The 25,000-nt window shown below is 50.7% G+C and overlaps 5 protein-coding genes across 5 annotated transcripts in view; 3 read left to right on the top strand and 2 right to left on the bottom strand.

The window, feature by feature from the left end:
* The window catches only part of LOC131211205 (FK506-binding protein 5-like), a 3,888-nt gene extending 1,365 nt beyond the window's left edge, over positions 1 to 2,523 (top strand). Inside the window, exon 1 of the mRNA XM_058204596.1 lies at positions 1 to 2,523. This exon is cut by the window's left edge and continues 1,365 nt beyond it. Coding sequence (XP_058060579.1) covers positions 1 to 2,523 — 2,523 coding nt within the window.
* Positions 2,524 to 7,245: 4,722 nt separating this feature from the next.
* LOC131211478 (CCHC-type zinc finger nucleic acid binding protein) lies at positions 7,246 to 11,715 on the top strand. The gene is made up of 3 exons (XM_058204960.1): positions 7,246 to 7,400; positions 8,927 to 9,332; positions 11,313 to 11,715. The coding sequence occupies exons 2-3, from the start codon at positions 9,119 to 9,121 to the stop codon at positions 11,561 to 11,563; spliced, it is 465 nt and encodes a 154-aa protein (XP_058060943.1). The 5' UTR covers positions 7,246 to 7,400; positions 8,927 to 9,118; the 3' UTR covers positions 11,564 to 11,715.
* Positions 11,716 to 17,046: 5,331 nt separating this feature from the next.
* LOC131210165 (phosphatidylinositol glycan anchor biosynthesis class U protein) lies at positions 17,047 to 18,789 on the bottom strand. Its single transcript, XM_058203369.1, has 5 exons — positions 18,500 to 18,789; positions 17,792 to 18,440; positions 17,458 to 17,729; positions 17,242 to 17,384; positions 17,047 to 17,173 (listed from the first exon to the last, which is right to left on the bottom strand). The coding sequence occupies exons 1-5, from the start codon at positions 18,621 to 18,623 to the stop codon at positions 17,060 to 17,062; spliced, it is 1,302 nt and encodes a 433-aa protein (XP_058059352.1). The 5' UTR covers positions 18,624 to 18,789; the 3' UTR covers positions 17,047 to 17,059.
* Positions 18,790 to 19,112: 323 nt separating this feature from the next.
* LOC131212765 (uncharacterized) lies at positions 19,113 to 19,929 on the top strand. The gene is made up of 2 exons (XM_058206770.1): positions 19,113 to 19,181; positions 19,259 to 19,929. Exon 2 carries the CDS (start codon positions 19,301 to 19,303, stop codon positions 19,661 to 19,663), a length of 363 nt encoding a protein of 120 aa, XP_058062753.1. The 5' UTR covers positions 19,113 to 19,181; positions 19,259 to 19,300; the 3' UTR covers positions 19,664 to 19,929.
* Positions 19,930 to 19,940: 11 nt separating this feature from the next.
* LOC131208110 (NADPH oxidase 5) overlaps positions 19,941 to 25,000 on the bottom strand; it is a 45,989-nt gene continuing 40,929 nt past the window's right edge. The window contains exons 9-15 of the mRNA XM_058200759.1: positions 24,759 to 24,883; positions 24,446 to 24,663; positions 24,175 to 24,363; positions 22,542 to 22,735; positions 22,299 to 22,420; positions 21,258 to 22,217; positions 19,941 to 21,199 (exon numbers count right to left, since the gene is read on the bottom strand). Coding sequence (XP_058056742.1) covers positions 20,206 to 21,199; positions 21,258 to 22,217; positions 22,299 to 22,420; positions 22,542 to 22,735; positions 24,175 to 24,363; positions 24,446 to 24,663; positions 24,759 to 24,883 — 2,802 coding nt within the window. The 3' untranslated portion in view covers positions 19,941 to 20,205. The remainder of the gene's footprint in view (positions 21,200 to 21,257; positions 22,218 to 22,298; positions 22,421 to 22,541; positions 22,736 to 24,174; positions 24,364 to 24,445; positions 24,664 to 24,758; positions 24,884 to 25,000) is intronic.

Genomic DNA, 25,000 nt, shown 5'->3' with positions numbered 1-25,000 from the left:
TCGCAGTCGAAGGCATCGATCAGCTCGTCAAAATCGTCCCTGTTCGGCACCAAGAAACCCGGCACGGGGTTCACCTTCAAAGGCAAGAAGTTTCTCTTCACCGGCAAGAGCTCGCCCAACAAGTCAAAGTCTAACAGCGAGATCAGCTACTACCGGACCAAGTCAACGAAGAACACCAAAAAGGGTTCACTGAAGAACAACAGCACCGCCTGCCTGAACCTCGAAACGACCTGCACCTCTCCGCTGTCCGAGGCGTTCTACAACACGACCGGTAGCGTCCGGCTGAGTGCGATGGAGCTGTACGAGAAGTTCTGCTCGCAGGACTTCAGCGGTCTGTACAAGCACGAAACGGTTCGGCCCGACACCGATGGCAGTGGGACCGATTCGAGCCACTACGACGGCTCCGGGCGGCAGCTCGGCGCGATCCGCAAGTACCGGCGGCGAAACTTTAAGCTGCTCCGGCAGAAGAGCGAACCGAAGTTCTCCTTTCGCACCGACACCCTGTACGAGGACAGCTACGACGGGGTGTGCTACCACGACGAGAAGGACGAAGAGGGTGAGTACGGCACCGAGGACTACAACCAGTTCCTGTACGACGAGCAGTACTACGAGGAGGATCTGGAGCACTTCAGTATCGAGCACCTGTACTACCAACGGAACGGGCTCGTGGCGCTCCCGGACGGGACCTTCGTCCAGCGGTACGGCGAACCGGACGACGGCGACGAGGAGCAGGACGAAGAAGAGGAGGAATGCGAGGAAGAGGTGGATGAGGAGGAGGAAGTGGAGGAGGAAGAGGAGGAACTGGGTGAAGAGGAAGAGCTGGAAGAGGAGGAAGAGGACGACGAGGAACTGGAAGAGGACCGTAACGAGCAGATCGAGCGGAGAAGACTGAACCGACTGCAGCTGCCACCGGCGCCACCGATCATCGAGTGTGTCCCGTCGATGGACTCGGACTGTGACGAGATCTACCTGATGCCGCAGAATGACTCCACCAGCAGGCAGCTCATCATCCAGGACTTCCTGTTCCACCACAGCAACAACGAGTTTGACGGCACCATCAGCGCCGATGACTACGACATTGCCGAGGTAGACGAGGAGAAGGAGGAGGGGGAGGGTGGGGAACAGGAGGGCGGCGGGTCGTTGCGGCGGGAGACGTCAGAGGAGGAGGAGGACTATGGGCTCGATCGGTACGCGGCGGCACCGGACAAGGAAACGCTGACGATCTACAAAATCTGCTCCAAGGAGAGCATCCTCGAGTCGATCCGGGGTAGTGCGGGAACGCCGGAAGCGCCCTCCGTCTCGATGCCGCACAGTGCGTCGATGGAGCAGTACGTGCTCCGGTCCGACTGTGTGACGACGCTGGAGAGAACGGCTTCGCTGGACCTGCTGAGCAACTCCAGCGGCACCCAGAACAAGTCCACGCTGACGGACTACGCGTTCGACACGGTGCGGAACATCAACCTGGACAGCTGCAGCACCTCGCGGTTGAGTCTTTCGCTCAAGAGCGAAATCTTCGAGGAAGCCACCAACGGAAGCCCTGGACAGGGTGGCCCGGGGTCCGGGGTGGCGATCGACCAAGCCTCGTCATCCGTCGTCGGTACGCAGGAAGCACACGAAGTGGGTTCCGAAGTTCCACGAATCCGGACGAGCTGGAACATCGAAGACTTTACCCTCACGCCGGAGGAATCGTTCTCCGACGAGCAGCTTCCTTTGGATGGACCCCTGGCCAACCGGGGGCCAGCCTGCTGTTCCAACACCAGCCCCGCCTGCGAGCAACGCCTGTCGCCGCCAGAGGGCGCGCATATGGCCACCGGTGATGAGATGGAGAACGAGAACAGTGTCAGCAACGCGCAGTACACGATCGTGGATCTGGACGAGGAGCCCTACCTGTTGGACCCCTCAATCTCCCAGTTCACGTCGGAGATCACGAAAGAGTTTGATCTGCTGTTTTCTCGTGCCGAAACTGAATCGCTGGCCGCAGCCGCCGCCGCCGCTTCTGCCGCTACCACGCCGACAGTCGTGGATGCGCTTCCCGTGGCGGCCGACGGTCTCGGTGACGTGCTGAAGCTACTGAGCGATCTGCCGACGCGCTACTCGATGCAGATGCTCGAGCACATCAACCTCGACGTGGAGGATATTCGCGTACCGTGCCGGGACGACGAACCCGGACTTGACAACCGACCCACCCAGGTTGCGGCGGCCGACCACCACGACCACCAGCCACCGCCACCACCACTAGCCCCCTCGAATCCATCCAGAGCTCCTGAACCTCAGCCAGTTAGTGCCAAACCGCGGACGCTCCAGCCAAGCGGCAGCGGACGATCGTCCGGCAAGGCGAAGAGGAGCAACCGATCGTCCGGCATGCCGAGGACGACCGGCACCACCCCGACCACGCAGGAAGCTCCCGGCCCGGTGGCCGGGATCCCTGCACCGGCCGCGGCGACCACCAGCGATCGCCTGGCGAAAGCACGCAGCCAATCGTTGGGTAACTTGAAAAACAAAACCAAATGTTTTCCATTATAGAAGTTAAGTAACACTGTAACAATAATCCCCCCCACGGGTGCTGCCGGCAGTAGTAGTAGTAGTGCGGGCAGCGTGAGGTTACGCCACAAGGTTTACGCCGCACGGCAGACCGGTGGTGGTGGCCGACGGAGTGGCCAGCGGGCCCACCGATCTCCGCCACCACCACTGTCGTTGCGTTTTATCCACTGTAGTCGGTGCCGGACGAGCGGCCGGAACGATGGGCGCGACGGAGATGGTGAAAATTTTTATACGATTCGCTGTTCGTAGGATCCAACCTGTTGTAGGTTTAAGGCTCATCATCATCATCCATCCGCCCATTCACACCCACATCGTAGCTTTAAGATGGAGCTGCCGGAGGAAGCCACATGTTGCCCAACACGTGTCCAGCACGTGCTGAGCCAGGATGTCTACCCCGTTGTCTCGGTTTCTCGATCGTTGCGAGCGTTGCGCTCTCAAGTCTTTCCTCGGTTTTGGGCAAGTTTTAGCGTGGAACTCGAAAAACCAGTTCTGTTCGTTCTGTACGATCTTTTTAGCCCCCACAAACAACTCAGTTTGTAATGGATGGAGAGGAAACAATAGAAAGTAAGATGTCTACTACCTGCTAGTAGGCAAATTGAAGAGAGAGCGAAAAATATAAACTGGATAATAGAGTAGAAGAGAAAGAGAGAGAGAGAGAGAGAGAGAGAGAGAGAGAGAGAGAGAGAGAGAGATCAAAGAACAATCAAAACGAAGGCAGAAGGACAAAATGAGCTTTATTGTGGCATATAGGTTCTGACAATTTTTCGATTCCTATGGGACCACTGAGTAGATGGTGAAAAGTGTTATGTTTAATTGAAGACTAGCTGATGCCGCGTCCCTGAGAGGGACGCTTGCACCACACAGTGCTCGTTGTTACCGTTCTTTACTCTACAGTTTAGTCATTTTTGTATACAGTAGCTATGACTTGCTGGGCAATGATTGTTAGTTATCATGTAAACCGTCACACGGAAACGAAGTAAAACGTGGAGCATTTTGCTAAAAACCAAAATGGAAAACGGAACACAGAACGGAGCGGCCAAGGCCGGCGATGGGCTACGCTAGCACCAACTTTTACATGTTATCATAATCCAATTCCTATTCATGTCTCCCACTCATCCTTCCCCGGACCGGACTAACGTACTCGTGTTTCTAGTGCATGTAAAAAACAATATTGAACAAAAGTTAAGGTATCAAAAAGTGTTAGAAAATGTGCAGCAACAAAAAATAATAGAAAATGTAGCACTAAAACAAAACGCGCAAACAAACCTTGTAAATGGCGAAACGAGCAAAAGATGAAACGTTCTAAATCTCGAGTAGAATCTCTCCCGGGGCTGCACCGGTTGGCCCGCCGGTTGCTGAAGAGCACGAGCTGGCCCCGGTGTACGCGCCTGGGTAACAGAAGGGCAGTAGCATGATAAGGACCGTCATGTAAGGCACAACCAGCCAAACTAGGATATTGTTTAACCTTTTGCACACCTCAACTCAACGCCGTGGACACAAAATGAGCTGCCCGGGAATTTGTCTTTTTTGCTTTCAAGGGAGTTATATCGTTTCGGTCGGGCAGCATTTGATAATTTGGTTCGCCTGCCATTTGTACGTCCAACGGTCAGGACTTTGATGTAGCTGCCTGAATCCTTGAGTAAGAAAAAAATCGTGATAAAGCAGGGATTTTGGGTGCATGCGATCACGTTGGTGTCAAAAATCGATCTAAAGTATGGTTTCCTTTTGGTTGCGGACACGGTTGAAATATCAACGCCATCTGCAAACGTAGCGTAAAGCATCCTCTGACCACAGCTATTCCGCCATCGGTTGCATCCAATGCAGAAACCGAGACTCGCGGAAGAGTCGTAAGGTGTGGGTGTGTTTCAAAAGGTTCAACGGCGGAGCCATTTAATCAAACTCTATTAGGGCGTAGTAGTGTAGCGAAAATGTTACGAATGATATATGAAATGGAAGTTAACGCAACAACAAGACAAACATGTTTAAATAGCCTATAGCGAAACCATTAGAAAGCCCTGTTCGCCGCGAGCCGCCGGACAACGTTAGATCTCTTAAGACGATATTTTTTATACCTCAGAGGGATCCACTGTGTGTCGATCGACCTGTTCCGATTTGTTACGCCCCCGTTGCTGCCTTCTTTTACGTTCGCCCGCTCACGACTTCCGGACGCGATGCGATGCCACTGTTTTACTCTTGGCAAGTCGGGTAGTCATTTTGCCTCAACACCGAATCTTTACTCTACTTTTTTGTACCCTCCCGAACGCATGATGCTCTTTGGCAACTATACAAGCGCACAACCAGGCACTTTTCCAGTCAGCTGCACGGAAAAATAAAAAAAAAACCAAACGACAACCGGGCAAGTGCCACTTTTTAGACAAGCTTTTTGAATCCTTGCACTAAAAACAATCGAAAGGCCTTAAGCGTACGGGAAGTTTTCTGTGATCTGAGGGACGAGACAGGATTCGGAGGCCAAGGGCCGGGAAGGCGCAGGGAAACGGAAAGGGAGCCAGGAAAAAGACAGAGAAAATGAAAACCTTAATTGCAGAGAGCGAGAGCGTGAGAAACAAAATCGGACACTAACATCTATGGAACGTGTTTTGTATAGATAATGTTACTACTAGTCGATATTCAATGTACCACGTGCTGATCGTCACGTGCGGGAAAACCCAGCAAAATGGATTTGATGTACAGTTAGTTTCCGCTCAAAGAAATCATTGATAATGTAACTGGAGTCGTGGCAGAGTCTCTTCGGAAACCATTTTAAACCATTTCACAAACGACGTACCGGTGTTGCGGAACACAGTAGTTGGCTGCCCTTCCTATTGGCTGCACAACGGAATGTATTGTTTCCTCACCCTTGTTTTGTTGTTTCTGGTATGGACGAGATACTCAAATAGGTGTACCGTACTTCAGCATATGCCATTTTAATACATTAGCAACTAAACCCGTAACTAAACATGTATCAAAACAAAAAAAGGAAAAAAAGATAAAACATAAACCTAATCTCAAAAGTGTAAAGTCAAGCATAAAATCACAGTTAAAGTGATGTATATATTCAATGGCTACATGGTGCACTCATCGTAACGAGTGAAAATGATCAGAAATACGTCAAACAAGTGCAAGCAAGTCGTTGTTTATCGGTGTTTACTGGTGGCTATGTTAAGGCAAACCCACGGTCTGGTGGTCTTTGCGTATCGTAACTGGAAATTCGTTGTTACTCCATGGGAGGGAATTTCTGTTCTATCGTCTCTTTCACCTGCATATTATAGTTGTCCGGATGATAGACAAAAGGGGCACACATTAATGGATCAAACGGCAGGCAAGTAAAACTAAAGCCCAACGTTACACCCTAAAGCGTAAATGAATCAACTAGTACATCTCAACATTTCGATGGAAAATTATCTAAAGCAAGGAAGGAGGAGTAGAGAATAATATTGTTACAAACGGTCAACGGTCTGGGTTATATTTTTATACAACTTTTCGTTCATTTGTACAGGCAATCGGAGCCAAAGAGAATCAGAACGCGCACCGATCCGGGTCGCGCACAGACGGGAGACTGATGGTTGCACAAACTGTCGGAAGCAGAACCTAAGGCAACAAATTATTATCGTCGTTGTTGAACATTAGATAACACAATATGAAAAGCCAACATAGTTGCCGACTCAGCCAGCGGGGCACGGGCCAGTTGAGAACACATTCTACTCGAGAACTTTAATTTAGCAACACATAGTCAATAATAGAACTATTTCCAATTGTAAATCATAGAACGAGCGAAAGGCACGTGCCCGGTATCGACACGTGCTTTTCCCGCGGTTAGCTAATACGCAATACAGCATCATTGAACCCATTTGTTGTCGTCCTTATTCGTACCGTTCACTAACGTTTTTGTTCCGAGCTATTCCAATGATCTTTGGATGTTACCGTGCATAGTTGTTATATGTAAGAAGGAAATATATTTTTATGAACATAGTACCGGACATGTCATTATTACTGGGGGGCTCCGTAAACGACGGACGCTAGCGATGCACTCCAACGGAGAAAACAAATGCATTGCAGCAGGAAGCTGAAGAAAGAAAACAGAAGCTGCTAATGTGGACGCCAGCATAGCAAAAAACCTGCGAAAAATCTCAAAGTGTGGACGAGACTTAACGGTTACTTTTCATCGTTTCACACCCAATTTCAGCCCGAACTGTGAATTATTTCAGTCGCCGCCGGCTTTCAAAATATAGCAATCGTCTGACGTCACCGTCAGACGTATGGCGGCTGACGTTTCAGGCCTGCGCCGGCATGTCGGGACAGCAGTGCTCAGTTGGAGTGCACACCTCGCGGCGGAAGCAGCGGCACTGCCGCTGTCTCGCTCCGCCACGAAGACTGCAGTTTGACCCCCGGTGAACACGGCGCGCATGGAATGCAACGAAATGCATATCAACGATCGAGTTGGCGGTGCATTGGCCGAAAATAGACAAATAGATACGCCAGCCGATGCGGTACTGCTCTCCGCGGTGTGTCTACGTGACGTGAGAGAGTCGCGCGAATGTTTCACCGCCAACGGCACCGGATGACGGCGGCACTCAAAAGCGCTTCCGAAATCGGCTTGCAGAAACCGATGCGCCCGGCGCGTGCGAAAGCGCGCACCATAGCGGAGGTCGGTGAGAGCGAACGGGACGCCAAGTTCCTTTTCGGCAAAGCTGGCTGTGATCGGTGTGTCCGTGCGTTGCGTTCGTTCAGAGCGAGTGGAGCAGGCAGTCGAGGCAGCAGCAAGTCGCAGTCGTGGTCGCAGAGTTCGTGAAAAAGCAGTGAAATTTTCACAAAGTGTGATAACCGTTTCGTTTGGTTTGGTGAGGCGCGGAGCAAGGAAGGTATGGATGAGGAGTGGGACGTTATATTAATTCTGGGTGCGAGACCACCGTGAAACATAAAAAGAGGAAAGACCGTAATGGCGGCTCCGACGCGGACCAGCGCGGACGTTGCAAAAGTCAACGTGCCGCCGTCGTCGCCGCGTGCGTGTTTCAAAATCAAACCCAAGGCGCGATTGCAAAGGTAGCGAATTAAGCGAAAAAAGATGGTGGCGAAGCACCGCCCGGAAGTAGTGACGATGGCACACTTCTTCCACCCCACACATTGGAGTTGAGCCCCGGCCGGCTGGCGGTGGTCGGCGGGCCCCTCACATAGCTGGGCGGCGATGGCGAACATAAGTTGAACATTGAACAGCTTTTCGGCCACATCGCAATTACGCATTTCGCGGCAGAGAAAATTGATCGAGAGGAGGAGGGAGCGAGAAGGCTAGAAGCGTGAGAAGGGAGCGAGAAAGAGAGGAAGGATGGAGAGGTCGAAGGAGTGAGCGAGAGGGTGTGAATGAGAAGGGTGAGGAGTGGGAAAGAGAGAGAGAGAGAAAGGATTGAGCGAGTGTGCGAGAGAGAGAAAGCGAGGTGAAGGGACAATGGAGGCAGCAGCACACTTTGATGATGTGTGGTTGATGTGTTCCGGTCGCTGTCGGCGTGGAAAAATTTCACTGGAAAATATCGTGAAGGTCACGGGTTTCTTCGTCGCGGGCCAGCAGCAGAGTCGTCCGAGCGACCATTTGATGAAGGCTCTCTCTCTCGAAGCACGCACACATATACGTACACCTCAGTGCAGATGAAGGCAGACAGGATATCGAATCAGGCGCGCAGAGATTAATAAAAGACATCGAAGACAATTTCCAACACGGGCAATGGATGGTCCTCCGCCATGGCCATGTGCAATGGAAAAAAGCCAAACGGGAAAAGACACGGTCTCTTGAGCAACCCGCGCGGAACCATAGCCCGTCCGATCGTTGCGGCGCGTTAGAGAAAAGAGAGCCACAAAAAAGCGGCGCCGGCGGCGGCGGACATCTTGTTGGAGTCTTCGCTATACCGACGTCATCAGCGCCGTATAGCGCCCCGGTTCGGATCTTCGCATCGCAGCAAGCCCTGGCCAGGATTTTCGGGCAAGGAGCGTCTTACTCGATGATGATGGCCCCTGCCGACTGTAGCTATAAGAGGAGCCCCAGCCCCCCCGTACGCTGTTCTCTTTCTTTTCATGATGCATTTCGTGTGTTCGTGTCCGTTCCTTTTGTTCACCGTCCACCGCCGCGTGTTTGGTTTTGTACCCGAGTGTGTGCTCGTGATGTTGGCGGCGCCACAGAGCCGCCGCCGTGGAGCCAGCCAAACACGATCGCCATAAAAAATCTTCTTTCCCGGTTCCTGTTTCCTGGTTTGTGGTCGTCGTCGCCTGCGAGACGCATTGGTGGTCCGTCAACGGAGCAATTCAGAACCAATCCGCCGCCGCAACCCTCGTTGCAACCACCAACAACTGCGCCGACGACAAATCATCCTCAAAATGGTACCTAATCTTTATTCCGCAGAGTGAAAAGAGAAGAGAGAGAGAGAGAGCGAGCGCGCGTGAGAGCGATAGCGAGAGAGAGGGAAGGATCGGAGAGTTTGAAGCGCCAGCAGTCTTCGAATCGCCAAAGAAAGTGTGTTGATTAATAAAGAGGAAGTTTTTGAGTAAAAAAACACACACCGCAAACAACAAAAACACAACACGCCGCAGCAAGATGATGTCCACAAATACGTGCTTCAAGTGTGACCGGCCGGGTCACTACGCTCGCGACTGCCAGAACGTTGGCGGAGGCGGTGGTGGCCGTGGCGTCGGTGGTCCGCGCGATCGTCGCGACTTCGGTCGTCGGGAGAAATGCTACAAGTGCAACCAGATGGGCCACTTTGCCCGCGACTGCAAGGAGGATCTGGACCGCTGCTACCGGTGCAACGGTAAGTAACATGAAATAAAACAATCATGCTTTGGTTCAATTCACATTTACTTATCATACAAGCGTTGTGATCTATTGTATCAAGTCACAGCCCCAGCCATTCTCTGCAGTTCAGGGCAACACCAGCTCTCTAGCGCCATGTCCCGTTTTACGCTTCTTTGCTCCTGGGAAGATTTTTCGCCATTTTGATGCGGCGGTATATATTTAACACGCATTAGAGCGTGTGTAATGGCGGGTTGATTTTTCTTTTTCCGTTCCTTCTCGAGCAATCCATCGATCGAATACTGTTTTTTCGTCACGTTTCAAGTCCGAGTAACGCAACGACACGACGACATCCTCTTTCGTAACCGGCTTCTCTCAATGCACACGCTCACTATTGCGACCGGTGGCGGAAAACCGGCGCAGCCGGCTGCATTACACGCAACCAGCTGCGTCCGCGTATTTGCGTGTGGTTGTGTGGCGTGCACAGAGAGGAACCGTGTTGGCGAGATGAGATGGTGTGAATGGCTTCGTGGCCGATACGCGCACACTCTCATAACCGCCCGAGTGCGGCGCCACCGCGATGGCTGCTGATGCACAATGTTACATTCCCTAATTCCTTTTTAAGCATACGAGACTTTCGAAGCTCTTAATTCTCTCAAACATTTCAATTCCTTTACCTCGGCTCTGTGAGGAGGCAATTTCGTGGTCTGTCCCGCGAGATCGATGGAAACCATCGTTTTGCCTCAAATGTTGATTATCAGCAGCAGGAGCAGCAGCTCCATAAGCTTTGGAGGCTCATATAAAATGCAAATGCTGCGCCGTGGCCGCTAATTGATGCAGCACCTTTTAATGGCTGCCAACGCATGTGTGCGTCGGACCCCGTTCTGTTTCGTTCAACAACAGCTCTCGCGAGTTGTTGGATGGTTGATTTTGTAGCGCGCTGTGTTTTTGATGAACAGCCATTGTTTACCCATGCACGGGCCTCTGCAGCACGTACCCCCCACCCTCAAGCTCGAGCCTCGCCGGGACACGTTCGTAGGTGGAAGATAATGTATGCCATTGATTATGGTGTTTTGCATACGGTGCTGCAGATAATAATCGTGTTATGCGCTGCGTTCGGCCCTCGATTAAATTATTTTTCGGACTAATTTTCTGATCGCTTCAACATTTTCTCCCCTTTACTTTTTCACCGCGGATAGCAATTATTCCGTTTGGCAGCGCAATTTCGCGCTCCCTGTCCGACATGGATGGTTGGCATACCAAAGGAAAAGCCAAGTGTGGAGCAAAATCTGTGGGCGCGCACGGGGCTTTCAAGGTTCCCTCGTGTTACTGCAAGCATGAGAATGTTGCATGGTGCGGCCAGTGCTTGGGTACATGCGCGTCGCGTAAACGAAATCGATCCAAGTGCGGCGGCCTGGCCCATACCCTAGTCTGCATGTGTGGGTATTTTAGCTTTTTCCGATTACAACATCTCCCCCCACGTAAAGTAGTGGAAAACTGTGAACGGTGGCCAAACAGGTTCAGGGTTCGGTCAAGTAGCTGGGCCAATAGACTCGAGGAAGGTTCTTGCGAGTTCATCAGCACACTTGTACCTGCGTCATATTCTCTATCGCCTGTGGAGGGGGGCGCCAGTGCACGACACGCGCATATCACCGCTCCTATGACGATAGTGGCCGGAGCTTGCACTGTTATACGTATGGTACTATCAGCGGACACTACCGCTGGCCGGGCCGCCCCCCTATGAGTATGTTTACCCCTTGATTATTACCCCCGGACAAACCCCGTGGCCAACACTGATAAGAAATGGTTAAAAAATAGTCCTTATTTTCGAGATTACTGGCAATAGTAAAACACCATTAAAGTTGTTTCACGTTTTCACCGTCGCAGTGTGTTGTCGTTTTCAAATAGAAAGGCCAAAGATCCGACAGTTGTTTGACCGCGTTTGACATAGACTTTTTTTGACGAAGATATTCTGTGCTATTTTGGCTGTCTATTGCAGGAAGTGGTCACATTGCCCGTGACTGCAGCCTTTCGCCCGATGATTCGTGCTGCTACAACTGCAACCAGAGCGGCCATCTGGCCCGCAACTGCCCGGAGAAGAGCGACCGCGATATGAACGTGTCTTGCTACAACTGTAACAAGAGCGGTCACATCTCGCGCAACTGCCCGTCGGGCGACAAGTCGTGCTACAGCTGTGGCAAGATTGGCCACTTGAGTCGCGACTGCACAGAGAATAAGGGTCGGGATTAGAAGTCGGGTTACTCGTCGTGGTGTGGCAGTAACAACACTGCGGCGTATTTCCGCTTGCCACATCAGTCCTCCGCAGCCAACGCATCCTCATCGCCACACCAACAACAACAGCCACAACAGCAGCAGCAGCAGCAGATTCAACAACAACAGCAGACTCAGCAGCAGCCACTGAATCAGCAGCAGCAGCAGCCGCACCATCATTCCCATCATCCGCACCATCCGACAGCGGCGCTGGTGGCCCACCATCCTCATGCGCCGCCACACCATCACAATCATCCGCACCAGAACCATCATCTCCCGCAGCAGCAGCAGCAACAACAGCAGCAGCCGCCGCCGCAGGCTCAGCATTACCATCATCCCCAGCAGCAGCAACAACAGCAGCAGCAACAGCAGCAGCAACAACTCACCTTTGCGGAAACCGCCAAGTCGACCATGCTGAAAACGGCCACCGGAGGCGGTGCTGCCGCCGGTTACGTGCTGCAGGAAAACTACTACAACAGTGCGGCGGCGGCTTCGTCGGCAGCGGCGGCCGCAGCACTAATCGGCCATTCGCCGTACGGTGTTGGGGCCGTAGTGCCGCCGATCGGAGCCGGTGCCGCCGGTGTCGGTGCGACGGCCGTGGGAGCGGCTGGGATCTCGGCAAGCAAACCCCGATTCAAACTATAAGGAAAGAAAGAGAAACGAGAATACGGATCATTAAACGGAAGGAAGAAATGGAAGAAGGAAACTTCATTTAAATATAAATGCTATCGCTTAAATATTACTACTGATCAAAAAAGAAAAAGAAAATACAACACACACAAAACAGTAAGGTATATTAATACAAAAAAAACAATGCAAACTGGGCAAAGAAAGTTGAGAGAGACAGATTTGGAACGAGAAATGATGGCGCAAACAACAAATAGAATCAGAAAAAATCATGAACGACGGCAATCACACACATCCGCGATCTACGGGAATTTTGAGAGTTGCATTAATGCGAACAATGGATTAATTTTTACAACACAATATAGAAGCCTCAAAGCAGAGAGAAAGTGAAGAAAATTTGGTGCATTTAGGCACGTCGGCCTTCGATAAAATCTCCAAAAGCGGCCTCCGTCACCGTCGTTAGGTGCGAGGTAAGCAGCCCACATTAGCTAGTAATTTGCCAACCAGACAATTAGAAGTACCAAGCACCGTGTGGTACTCTGGGCAACATCTTTGAACTATGCAAAAGGAGAAAATCCGACTCGATTTTCGTTTGACATCAATCACCGCTCCACTAATTGAAATCCAAGACTCGAGTCAAGATCCTAACACCATTTTCTTAAGCGGTGTGTGTGCGTTTGTTCATGTCCGATAAGAGGCTTCTAAATTTATGCTAATCAAGTGGAAATTGTCGCACCCGTGTGGTGTGGCGGTTGGACCCGAGCGAACAATGATCTCTCTCTCTCTCTCAGTTCATAGAGGGAAGGACACGTCTTTGTAGCCGCCTAGAAACGGTGAAACGACTGGATTGGCCACATTTTATTCTTTGTCTGTTGTATGCCACATTTTTAGAGAGCCAGCAGAGAGAACAGTCTTAGGAACTTAGGAAAAACAAACCCAACCACCCCTTATCTATGGTAAAAGCACGGTTAATGGAGATGTGAATGTTTTAGGGACACAGTACATGATAGCTCATCGAATTGTACTATTAAAGCGCGCGCGCGGCAAGCAGTAAGACAAAAAGAGGACATTTCTGTTCTCTCTGATAAGACGGGAGAAAAGCGAGGCGCGTTGCGGTCAAGGGTAATGGGGGGAGCACTCAATGCAGCGACAGACACTAGGCTGGCTGGTGAAGCAAATCAGAGACTGGTGCGATGTGGATGCTCCCCAGTCAGTCCGCTCACATGCGCTGGCCCACGGAGTTTGACAGCGACACGAGATGACGCACGTGCCTCGAAGCCCAAGTAGTAAGGAGTGTGTGCAGCGGTAGTAGTGTGGAGACACGACGCGGATGATGAAGAATGCAGAGTTCTCAAGAAGGGAGAGAAAATTCAAGAATTTTGTAATAGTGGTTAATTTGGAATTATCGATTTGAAGATGATGAAAAGAAATCCTAACAAACAAAAATTGCCCCGATTCTGGTTTTTTGGAGTTAGCTGCTTTCTGGTGCGGGGCCGCTAAGTCTCTGTGTGGCGCACCCTCGGAAGACCGATCGATCGTGTGTTGGTGAGTGTGCAAATGGGTTGATAACGTTCCTCGCAAGAGTGAAAAGCAAAGGAATATGCGACCGGAAGAATGGCTACTACTTAACCTTATTGTTGTGACAAATTTGTAAAGGTAGCAGCAGTGCAGTTGTGACTCCGGCGGACATGAGAACGCATCGGCACACGATGTATTTTGACACAACGTTTTGCCTTCCGGTTTGGCGTGCGAGGTCAGATGGTGGTGTCCTTTTTGGTTTGTACGATGATGACGGGGGGCCGAAGCAGCATACTAATCTCAGTATTAATAGGTTTTTAGTTCACTAGCCGAGCATTGAAAATCCACCAGAAGCCAACGTGTGCCCCCCACGAACAGCGCGCAATTATATGCACCAATGGAAGATGGCACACAAAATGAGAACCATTTTACCCTAAAAACACTGTGTGCGAACATTTTTCTTCACGAATATATGTATTGAAACACGCAAAAGATCGCCTAACACAAACTAATGGCATAAACACGCGTGAGAATCAGCGTATGCGCAACACAAACCGCCCGCGGGGACTTTACTCTGTCAGTAATTTACCACTCTCTCTTCCAACTATTAAAATTTGAAACATGTTTCGGACCCCTTTCAAGATCCAACTCAATAGTCGATCGATCGAACGAAGCAACGACGAAGATGATGCTCCTGTAAGAGAACGTGTGTAAATTTCACTTAATTTAGCTGCAACGGTATAAGTTGGATTTGAAGGGAAAGGTCGGCACCGAACCCGAGAGGGGAGCGAAATTTCGAGAAATGGACCCCAAGCGTAGCACTGGGCTCCGGTACACACGAAACCGGGTGCACGATGAGCGTGTTGAGCCTTTTCTTTTCTGGCACACGAAAACCCGTCCGCCAAAAGGAAGATTGTGCACAGTCGAGAGAGCTCGATAGAAGATTATAGTAACGTGATGATCGTGTCTGTGAACCAATCAGAGAAGGGGAATACGTGGAAGTGTCCTTGTGCGCGCGTGGCCAGCAGTACTTTGGAAAGAAGGGCGCGCAGAACACAAGAAAATTTGCCAAACTTACAGATAAACGCTCGAGGGTAACGCACAACGCCCGAGTTCCGGTGGGGAGATATAAAAGAGGGTGAAGACCTTGCGTCGAAGCATCATAGATATATTTTTCAAAGAGTCGCAGCCGCGGCCCCGACGAGAATCGGGAAACATTTTGTGGTGGTGGGAGCAGTGTTGAGATGCGCGCACACAACCGTTGTTTGACCGAATTAGGGGCGCGACGGAACGGAGACCGACGGGGCACGGACCGACGATGGTGAGGAGAGGTGAGGTCAAACAACACTATGAACCTGAATTTAAATTTAACGAACCACTCGCTTTTACACGACGAGATGATGTACACGAGAAGACTGGGATGGTCAGATAGACGCTGCAGCGCGCGGGTCCTCTTCATTCGGGTCCGAGGAGGAAACCGCGACGAACCCGGGAGAGTGGATTATCGTTTTATGATAATCTCGAATTATTTTTCGTAAAATATATTTACAGAGGCGCGATGGCCGCCGCGCAACTTTTCTCTTGCAAGACGAACGAAGTCGATTCCGGTGCGTGCGAGAAGTGAGTTTTCGGTTCGAACAAAGCTATTGACTAAATTCCACGATGACTGACCGACCTGACCGAGATTATTGGGGATCGTGTACGGCCTGTACGGAGGAACGTTACAAATCTTTTTAACCAGTCGACTAGCAAGGGAAGCATATTAATGTGGAGCTAAATGGACGATGATGTTCAAATCTTGTGCTACGTTTAGCACTCGGAATCCAGAACGACGGTGAATGGTTATGGTTTATTCCTTAACCGGCGGCTCACGGTAGGACTAATTTTGTAACAAGAAACGCCCATCGCTCTAGTTGTGAGTATGTCTCGTTCAAAACGATGCAATAAGAGGAAGCTTAAACCGGGGCGTGTGTGCCTCCTACGGATGTGGAAGACCAGCATTAGAAGTGCAAACGAAGGGGGACACCAGTGAGGCCTGTTTGCTCACAGAGCGCATTGTTGTGCATAAGAGGACCTAGTGTAACGTTGACCGAGCTCTATTCCCGTTTTTAGACCCTTTCCTAGGGCCAGAGGAAGACTGAGAAGTGGCGTAGACTCTAGCCGGGTATGTTTTCTCATTCAGTTGGCAGCGAGCAAGGTACGGCAGTTTGGAAGGTACGGTTTCTCTTTCCGTTTCGATTACTTCACGCCAATGTGCGAACGAATGATCTCTGGGCGCACAGAGAAGTCTTCACCTTTTAATTCCACACTTTGTAATCAATAACGTTTTGTTTTAGTTTCCGTTTTGTAGAAATAAAAGGACTGCAAACTGCTAGAAACCGTGTAGTACATGGCCACATAATTGTTGTACACTTGAACTTTAACACTCGTTTCATTGAACGTGGCAGAGAAGGGAGGTTCAATCGGGTTTTCAGCTGGGCGGTCTCGAAATTTGGATCTCTATAAAGAGACAGTGTAAGCATAGGAAGGAAAACATAAAAGACCATCGACGTCCGCACTATTGTAGTGTCTGGCTGAAGCAAAGTAGTACTAAACAATAGTGGGCAAACCCGTGCATAAAAATCGTTCCATAGAATAGCCAAACGAGCAGGAAACAATAGTACATGCGTTTAATACATACACACAATTGGGGTCCCTTGTTTCCCGGCATTCGTGAAATCTTTAAAATATCGGCTTAACACAGGACACGGCCACTGCGCTCCGTTCACCTGGATTGGAAATCGGCACCAATTCTCACGAAACGAGCTATGTAAATGTCCAAAGCGTTTGTTGTACTTTGGTGTGCTTGTAAAACCTGGAAGCATGCCCACGAAACATCACATCCCCCCCCCAGATGTCCCTCCCGTTCGGGAGGAGGAACGGAACGGAAGCCGGCCACGGACGGGGAACACCGGATGCGGAAACGGGAACACTACAAATAAATACACACATTAACTGTATCTTATATACTGGGCGAACTATTCCGCGTGCGGTCTTTGGATGAACAGCGGCAAGAGCAGAAAGGGGATTTTGTGAAAAGCAGAGAAAACATGTAACGGAGGACGACAGGAGACGACATAAAAACATATATAAAATTGTGAAAACTGCAAACTTTTTTTGAGATCAATAAAAAAAGAATTGTAAACAAAACGTGTCCGTGTATAAGGTGCAATCAATTGAAAGAAGAAAAAAATGGCTGAATTCGCGATCCCCGATCCCGATCCCCGTCTAGCGCTCCAGTGTGAGGAGTAAAAGGCGAAACATTGATTTAATCTATTACTAGCCTTTTTATTAATACTCTAACGTGATGCGCGCCTCTTTCCCGTCGACTAACACACGGATTCCGTGTTTTAGGCAAAATTCGCGCTTGATGTAACCGAAGAACAGGTCGGTGATAAGGAAAATCTGCAAAAGTAATGACCAAGAACCGAATGAACACCTTCCTGCGCCCAACCGTAACGAAAGTGTCGTACCTGTGCCGTGCAGAAAATAAGAGTCACTCCGAAGTAGAAGTTGGCGTTGGCCGAGTTATTGTAGATCCACAGGTGCCAAACCGTGGGCGCTAAGACGCTGGTCACTAGGATCGTTGCTCCCACGATAAAGTTGTTCTTCATGACTGGCAGTGAGGCAGTAAATAAAAACACATTAGCACGTTGCCATCAACACCCCATGGCCAGCAGCACACTTACAGGAAGAGATCGATTTCCACAGAGGGATCAGCGCCAGATAGAAGCTCACGTCACCGACACACGGGTACGATCGGAAAACGGCCGTGAGACCGATCAGCATCGTCGCGAGCATGATCGGTTCCTTGTGCAGTTTAAACGTCAGCGGAAACAGATACAGTAGCGTGGCGTTGATTTGAAACGAATACAGGAACAACGTGCGGAAATGGTCAAACATTTCGGTGAAAAAGTACCAGAAAAGCCCTATGTTTGGCTGCAGACTGCGGCAATTAATGCTGTGGGAAAGAAGACGACGATCATTAGACCTGTTCTAAGGGTATTGTTGTAAGCTGCTCACATAAATCCGTAGGTTGCGTCGAGGAAACTCCAATCTCCGCCCATCAAACGGCTGCTCCAGTAGTTGATGGCCAAAAACACAGCCACAAACAGCGCACAGCTGGTCGCTATGCTGCCGAATCTGCTTTTGCCTGGCACCGTCTGTAGGTTGGCAATGTGGAGCGCGCCGGGCGCCAGCAGTACGAATGGGTACAGATTGATTTGCGTTTCCAGTGCCAGCGCCACGAGGGCAAGCAACCGTCGGCGCCGCGACAACGCGTACAGAAACAGTGCCAGCAAGAAGTTGCTCCACACCGTTGTCGTCTGGCCGACGCAGTTCAGTATGGCGTACGGATTGAAGAGGTATGCAAACCCCACCGACATCGGAACCGTCACCAGATCCGCTTCGACCAGATGCAACTCTTCAGTGTCTTTGGCGTAGCCGTGCCTTTCGCGGCACTGCTTCTGGTACATGTCGCGAATGAACACTCGGGCCGCCAGTAGCAATAGGATGCCGCTCAACACATCGACCAGGATAAACAGGTGCGGGATTGCACTGGGCACAGTTTCTATTAACCACCGGGTGGACACGAGAATAAGGGGATTTTTGTGGTACACATCTCCATCGTAAGGGTTGATGCCGTTGGCGTACAGATATGCTCCTTCCTCGGCTACAAAACAAATACCACAATGTAGTGTGCAGCAGCTTTCCCCGTTCCGGTCGACATACCTCGTTTCCAAGCATTGAGCGGCGTTGAAACTTCCACCCGGTTCTGTATCGAGTGTGAGTATCGCGAATTCATAAGCAGAAACCGCACGGCCGCCGCGATGCCTATGCTGATAGTTTGCAGCATGTTTAGGCTTGAACCCTTTGAACTGGAAACGTTGTGCCTAGCTGACCCAAAATGAGAAAATTATTGCTATTACAGCTTGTTCCAAAAACTGGAGCACCAGACGTTGCTTGATTGTCACTCTGGAACGTGCCACATTTTTATTCGATCCGCGACGACTGATTTCGTTTCCCGGCGGACCGATATGGGCGAGTTTTGTTTATCTTTCCTGCACCGGGACCAAAGGGTGATCTGTCAACTGATTGCCAGAATGTTGACGTTCGTCAGAAACTTAAAATGAATATTATTCCTTTTTGAATTTCTTTCTTAATAACAGAACAATAGTTTAAATGAAGATGTTAGGAGTATTTAACATTTTTGAAATGAAGAAACGCAGGAAAGTCTACAAAAATCCTCTTCAAAATATTGTTTTGCCACAGGATCTAGTGTTCACTGAGCTGAACATCTTCGTTATGTCAAACTTGTTGCCAAACGTCATATTACCTAACAGAATCCGGCAAAAGGCAATGTTTACCGAAACGAGAAACCAATAACATAAGCATTTATTCTGGTCGATATTGGGTAATTTTTGGTTCAAAATAAGAGTAACGCCATCTATAAAAGATGCTAAATAATCCTACTCGTTTGAAAAATTGCAGTTCCATTCGGGAGTACCTAGTGTGATTAAACACTTGGGCAAGATGCGTACGGCCACGGCCCTGTTGCGGATCCGCAAACCACAGAACGAATCGAACGTGCCCTTTCAGGAGATGCTGCCACTACGGCTGAAAAACCATGTCAGCGGTAAAACGGACAAAACGAGCGACGTGGCGTGCCTCCAGGAAATGGCCATACTGTTTTCCTGTATGAAAACGAACGATTTCAACGAAAGTCTGTGCACGAAGGAAGTGGGCAGTTTCCAGCGGTGCTACAAAGGGTTCTTAGACAAGAAAACGTTGAAGAAAGAAACCTCCAGTAAGGGTATGTTAGTGGCCGGCAAGGATCTTAATTATAAGCAGCTGAACAAAGTACTTAAAAAGTACCCAACCTCTGCGCAAAAGTAGAACAGTGTTTCGAGTGTGTTGCAATTGTGTAAATGTAGCGAAATATATCGTTATAAAATTATTCGTCTGAAATGGGTAATCCATCGCAGTTTCTTAAGAAAATTGGGCAAATCTTTCGGCAGGGACCGTGTGAAACCTTCGAAGCGCCCTGTATTGTTCGGTGCTTGAAGTACACATTTAATCGAATTTAAAACCAACGGCACGACCAGCACACGTGTTGAATTAATTGTTTATTCTACCTGAATAAATATGTATGTACGAATCTATTTAAGGCAGTGTCGGTGTGCTCGCTTGTTCGAGCTTATAAGACGGTCCTTCAATCGGAGACGTTTTTATAACGTTGTAACAATCAATAAGTTAACACGCTCCGCTGCGTTGCTCAAACGATTACGTTTTCTTGTTGCAAAGTAACGGAGACTCTTCCATACCTAACAGCATGCAAACATCAACACAGAATAGTTAAACAATAGAAAACAGAAACAAGGGGCACAATAAAACCATTTTCGGAACACGTTCTCGGTGTTTTGGTGCCGGTGCCGCGTTTAGAACACTTCCTTTCGGAACTGGAAACCAAACTGATCACACTTGTAGCGCAGCGTTTTGGCCAACTGAGGAGGCCCACAGTAGAACACCGTCACCTTGCCCTTCTTCTGGTCCTGGATCTGTTTGAAGACCTTGTCCCAGTTCGGGCGCCCGGCGTTGGTGCGCGTTTTGAGGCCCGTGATCAGATCGCGCTTTTCCTTCTCGTGCAGCAAATCGAGCGCCAGCTGCAACCCGACAGCCTTCATATCCGTCTTCTGCAGGGCGCTCGTGATGTACATGTGCATCTCAAGGAACCGCTCCATCGCGCCGCCCAGCTCGGCCTGCTCAATCTCGAGCTGCGACAACAGATTGACGAACCACTCGAACGAGCGCTGATCGCGGTTGATCCAGAAGAAGTCCACCTTGCGCAGGTTCATGATCGTTGGAGGAATTTCGCTCGACCACCCGTAGTTACAGCGTGGGCAGCAGTGTCGGGCTTTCCAGTAACGGTGCATGATGGACTGGAGGATCGACGCGAAAGGCGTTACGCCGATACCGGTCGCGATCAGGATGGCGTGCTGCGCCTGGAAGATGTGGCTCGAAGGTGCACCGTACGGACCGTCGATGTAGATTTCCAGTGGCTTCCCGACCGGGTAGTTCACGGGCCGGTTAGCCCCTGGCGGAGCCGCGCCCGATGGCCCCGTCACTCCGATGGCTTCCACGGACGCGCCCGTTCCCAGTGCTACGCCAGTCCGACCCTCTTCGGCATCCTTCTGCGTGAAGACTCCGGGCGACACGACGATCGAATTGGTCGAGTCGCGCGGTTCGCAATTCTCCAGACTCGGCGTTTTGAACGCGATGATCGTCGGTTTGTTGCGCATGTAGCGGAAGCTTTGGGCCAGCGATTTGTTCTGCGGACTCAGGTAGGCCAACCCTAGCGATTGCAGGCGTGCCTTGCGAATTTGCACCTCATCGAACGATCGTTCCGACTCGGAGCGCATGTACTCTCGAAGCCTGGAATGGATCAGGTGGTTAGTGTTGGAGCCGAATCGACCGATCGGTCAGTACTTACACCATCATCCGCTCCCGTTTCTTGAACTTGTTCTGCATGTCCGGCATCGAGAGCGACTTCTCGAGTGGCACCTTCTGCTGGAGGATGAGTTTGTGCAGACTCGGCTCGGGCGTTACCTTCCGTTTGCCATCCTTCAGGTCGGCTTCCCCGACGGCCCCGTCGGTACCATCTCCGGTGAACCCTTCGTTCGAAATGCCACCCGCGGCACCGATCGACTTCGGTATGAGCTGATCACGCCGCGAAAACGTGCGCTGCAGGGTGGCCTGTATTTTCTTCAGCGCTCGGTTATCGGACATTTGCCGTTCGAATTTCGGCTGGGCAGCTGCGGCACTGCCTGGGGATGGCGCACTGTATCCCTCCATGGCCAGCTTCGAGGTACCGGGTGGGTGTCGTGACTTTATGATCCCGGCCGGGCTGCTGGGTCCGTCGCTTCGTAGCCCGGGCCCTGTGGCAGCGCTCCCGATAGCCGGCTTCGGTTTGTTGAGTGCCGACTCGAAACTGGAACTCTTGTGAATGGGCGCGTGAGTCGTTACCGTCGGTGCCGCTGGTACCTGTGTGCCGGTCGGTGCTTTCCGCTTCTCCTGGACCAGATCAATGGAACCGCCGGCGGCGGTGGTGTTGGTGGGGGCTGCCGTTCCCGAGGAACCGGCCACGATGGCCGGGATTTCGCCGTTGTGCAGACGCTCCTGTTCGCGCTCGAAGAAGTTGTGTAGCCGGTTGGTCCACTCGCCGACGCCGCGGATGTGCAGCCAGATGTAGTCCTCCTGCTCCGGGGCGCTGCTCAGTGTGAACGGGTGCCACTCGTACTGTGCGATCGCCGGAATGTTGACGAACACGTAGTCGCCCGGCCTGAAGCAGAAGTGCATCGGGCGTTTGATGACGAGGTGCGTCACCTTCGACGGAAGCAGCAACCCGGACGAGATGTACGTCTTGCCGTGCTCGGTGCGCATCCAAACTAATCTTTGGGAAAAGTGAAGGTGAGCGTCACAATCCGGTTCAACATCCTGGACTGCGTGGTGCGTGTCGCACAGGTCTACCTACCTAATCGTACGCTCGATCAGATAGATCGTTCCGGGCACTATGAACCACTTCCAGAAGTTCGGTCCGTGAAACAGCACCAGAATCCAGAACGGTATGTACAGCAGGTGCGTCCAGTAGAAAACCTGCAAATATCGGAGCCAAAGGGTAGAGTGTGGTTATCGACAGGTCCCAGTTGAAGAGGGATTGGAGATCAACGTATGTTTGCCAACGCTTCAGAGGAAGACTTATTCAAGATCGGTATACTTCGAAGCTACCGCCGCGTCGCACGAACGGCTGCGAGCAGATGAACATGACCAGCAGGATCACCGCCAGTGCGATGCCGGTCGGATTGGCGACCCCTCCGATCAGTCCGAACAGGCCGGGCCGGGCCGTAAACAGCCACTCGGCCGTGGTGTAGTTGTTGGCGTTGATCACCGGATCGTTCACGACGATCGTGGCTGGTCGAAAGTATTTACACATCGAGAGACCGGGAAGGATTATAGTACAGGCAGGATAGGTACACAGCACAGCACGGCCGGAGGAACGGTCAAGCGGGCAGGACAGGCGATCAGGTAGAGGTGATGCGAAGAGATAGTGTAATTGAAATGGAAAGACAAATGTAAAGAAAGAGATAACTAATGTTAATATACGATCCGCCGGTCACGCAGATCCCGAGTGGGTTGATGGTGTGCTGCCGAGTATGGTTTAATGTAGGTATTGGTCAGATTAGTCAACGGTGGGTGGCGCACCGCGATATTAGTAGCGTAACCTCGTCGGTGTCCGAGTTCGCAACAGAGAGAAAGGTACAGAACAGATAGAGACACATAGAGGCACAGAGAGAGAGAGAGAGAGAGGGAAAGGAACCGATACATTAAAATTTAACGAGACAAATCCTACTGAACGCATGCCATTTACAGGCTCCGTTTAGAGCTTAGACGGCCGTTAAAACCCGGTAGGTTTAAAAGCCATCCGAGCCGGACGGAGCCAATATTTTATTGGATCGTCGGGGACAGCTGTTGCGGCCGTTGGAAGCTATACAAAGTAAAAACAGAGGGTACGGTTAGGTGCCTAAAGGTTTTAGTTGAATACTTTATATACAAAGGCACAACAGAAAATTTCTACAAAAGAAGAGTTTAAAAGTTTAAGCTACTTGAAAGAGTTACACAAAAATAATAAAAAATAGCTGATAAATTTACAGAAATAAATTAGCCTCAAATGTACATAATTCCGGCTAATTGAGTTCATTGGGTACACAATGGCTTACTCCGAAGATACCGCTAGCGGCCCGGCAATGTGGCGAGGGCCGGGTAAATCATAATCCATAAAAAGCGCTTTTTAATGGAACGCAACAAAAAACAACGGTTCATAATTACGCACATACCACACGAAAGTGAAAACGGACCGTGGTCGTGGGCCGAGCCACTAAACAGCATTCACGGTGCACCGTGCAGTAAAACGCAGTAAAAACGGGACGGCCCGACAGAGGACCCCAGCGGGGAGGCCGAAAAAACGTAAATTGAGATATAAAAATATAATTTACGATATCGTGTTGTTACGTGCTGTTTTTTGCCAACGGCCACGGATCGGAGTGTTTATGACTTCCTCCACCGTGGGCCGTGTTGTGTCCTGTTTCACGCTGGTCCCTCCGGTTTCGTCGGTTTTTCGGGGTGCATCGAACCGGCACCTTTGGAAAAGACCTAAACCGAACCACGGGCGCAGCGAAATGAAGCGATAAACCTCGATTATCATTCACCGGGGAAACCGGGGAAAAGAGGGCCAAGAATGGGGCTGGTGGATCGGCTTTTCGGACGGGGGTCTCGGCGGAGATTGGACTCTGCGTCGTCGTCGTCGTCACTGTGGGGTCACGGTTCGGTAGGCACATACTCGGTATACTCACTGAAGTTGCACAGGTGCATGATGGTGTGGACGAGACTGAAGACCGCCACCAGGACACCGGTCAGCTTGTGCAGGTAGATGTGCTGATCGAGTGGCAGGAACGCGGTAAAGCCGCGGGTTCGCAGAAACGTGATGCACTGGCGCAGCATCAGCACCAGGATGAAGGCACAGTTAAAGTTGAGACACTGCCCTGTGAAGTGATTGAAGGGTCGAGAGAGTTAAGCCCGGAAAAGAGATCCTGATCCTTTCGCTCCCGGTGTGCCGACACTTACCACAAGCCCGTGCCATTATGACGAACCCGTTGCTGTGGCGGTACTGGATGGCACGCGATATGAACAGTGCGACGTTAATGACCGTGAAGACGGTCAGGAAGGACAGATACACGTAGTTGTTCTTGATGTACGGTGCCGTCAGCTGATGCGGCAGCGGCTTTTTCTTGCGCTTTTTCTTCGCATCGTCCTGCGGCAGTGGCACCAGCCATCGATCGATGCTGCGGATGGTGACGAAACATTGACCGAGAGGGATTCCGCAGGGGGTTTCGTTTTGCCGACAGTTAATGGGCTGAATCACTCGGCAGCTCCTTACCTGATACTCAGATTCTCCAGCAAGCCACCGTGCTTCTCGAGCTGGTTCTTCAGCGCTTCGTAGGTGATGGCACCGCGATTATACTTGTCGGCATCCTCGAACATCGCTATCGTAAGATCCTCGATCTGGAACAACCGCAGAGGACGGTGTTGAATGCTTCCGCGACTCAAAAGTAGTATACGCCAGTGGACGTTAATTAGACATTTATGACTCGTTCCGGCGACACTAATCGCCTCAACTCG

This window comes from Anopheles bellator, chromosome 2, assembly GCF_943735745.2.
Source record: "Anopheles bellator chromosome 2, idAnoBellAS_SP24_06.2, whole genome shotgun sequence".
In the NCBI taxonomy this organism is placed as follows: domain Eukaryota; kingdom Metazoa; phylum Arthropoda; class Insecta; order Diptera; family Culicidae; genus Anopheles; species Anopheles bellator.
Note: the sequence above shows the minus strand (reverse complement) of the source record. Positions and strands in the feature narration are given on the sequence as shown.

Coding starts and splice junctions, on each gene's coding strand:
- LOC131212765 (XM_058206770.1), top strand. CDS start 19,301: ATGCGTACGGCCACGGCCCTGTTGCGGATCCGCAAACCACAGAACGAA.
- LOC131211478 (XM_058204960.1), top strand. CDS start 9,119: ATGATGTCCACAAATACGTGCTTCAAGTGTGACCGGCCGGGTCACTAC. Junction 9,333..11,312: donor CCGCTGCTACCGGTGCAACG/GTAAGTAACATG, acceptor TGTCTATTGCAG/GAAGTGGTCACATTGCCCGT.
- LOC131210165 (XM_058203369.1), bottom strand. CDS start 18,623: ATGCTGCAAACTATCAGCATAGGCATCGCGGCGGCCGTGCGGTTTCTG. Junction 18,441..18,499: donor GCTCAATGCTTGGAAACGAG/GTATGTCGACCG, acceptor TTTGTTTTGTAG/CCGAGGAAGGAGCATATCTG. Junction 17,730..17,791: donor GACGCAACCTACGGATTTAT/GTGAGCAGCTTA, acceptor TCTTTCCCACAG/CATTAATTGCCGCAGTCTGC.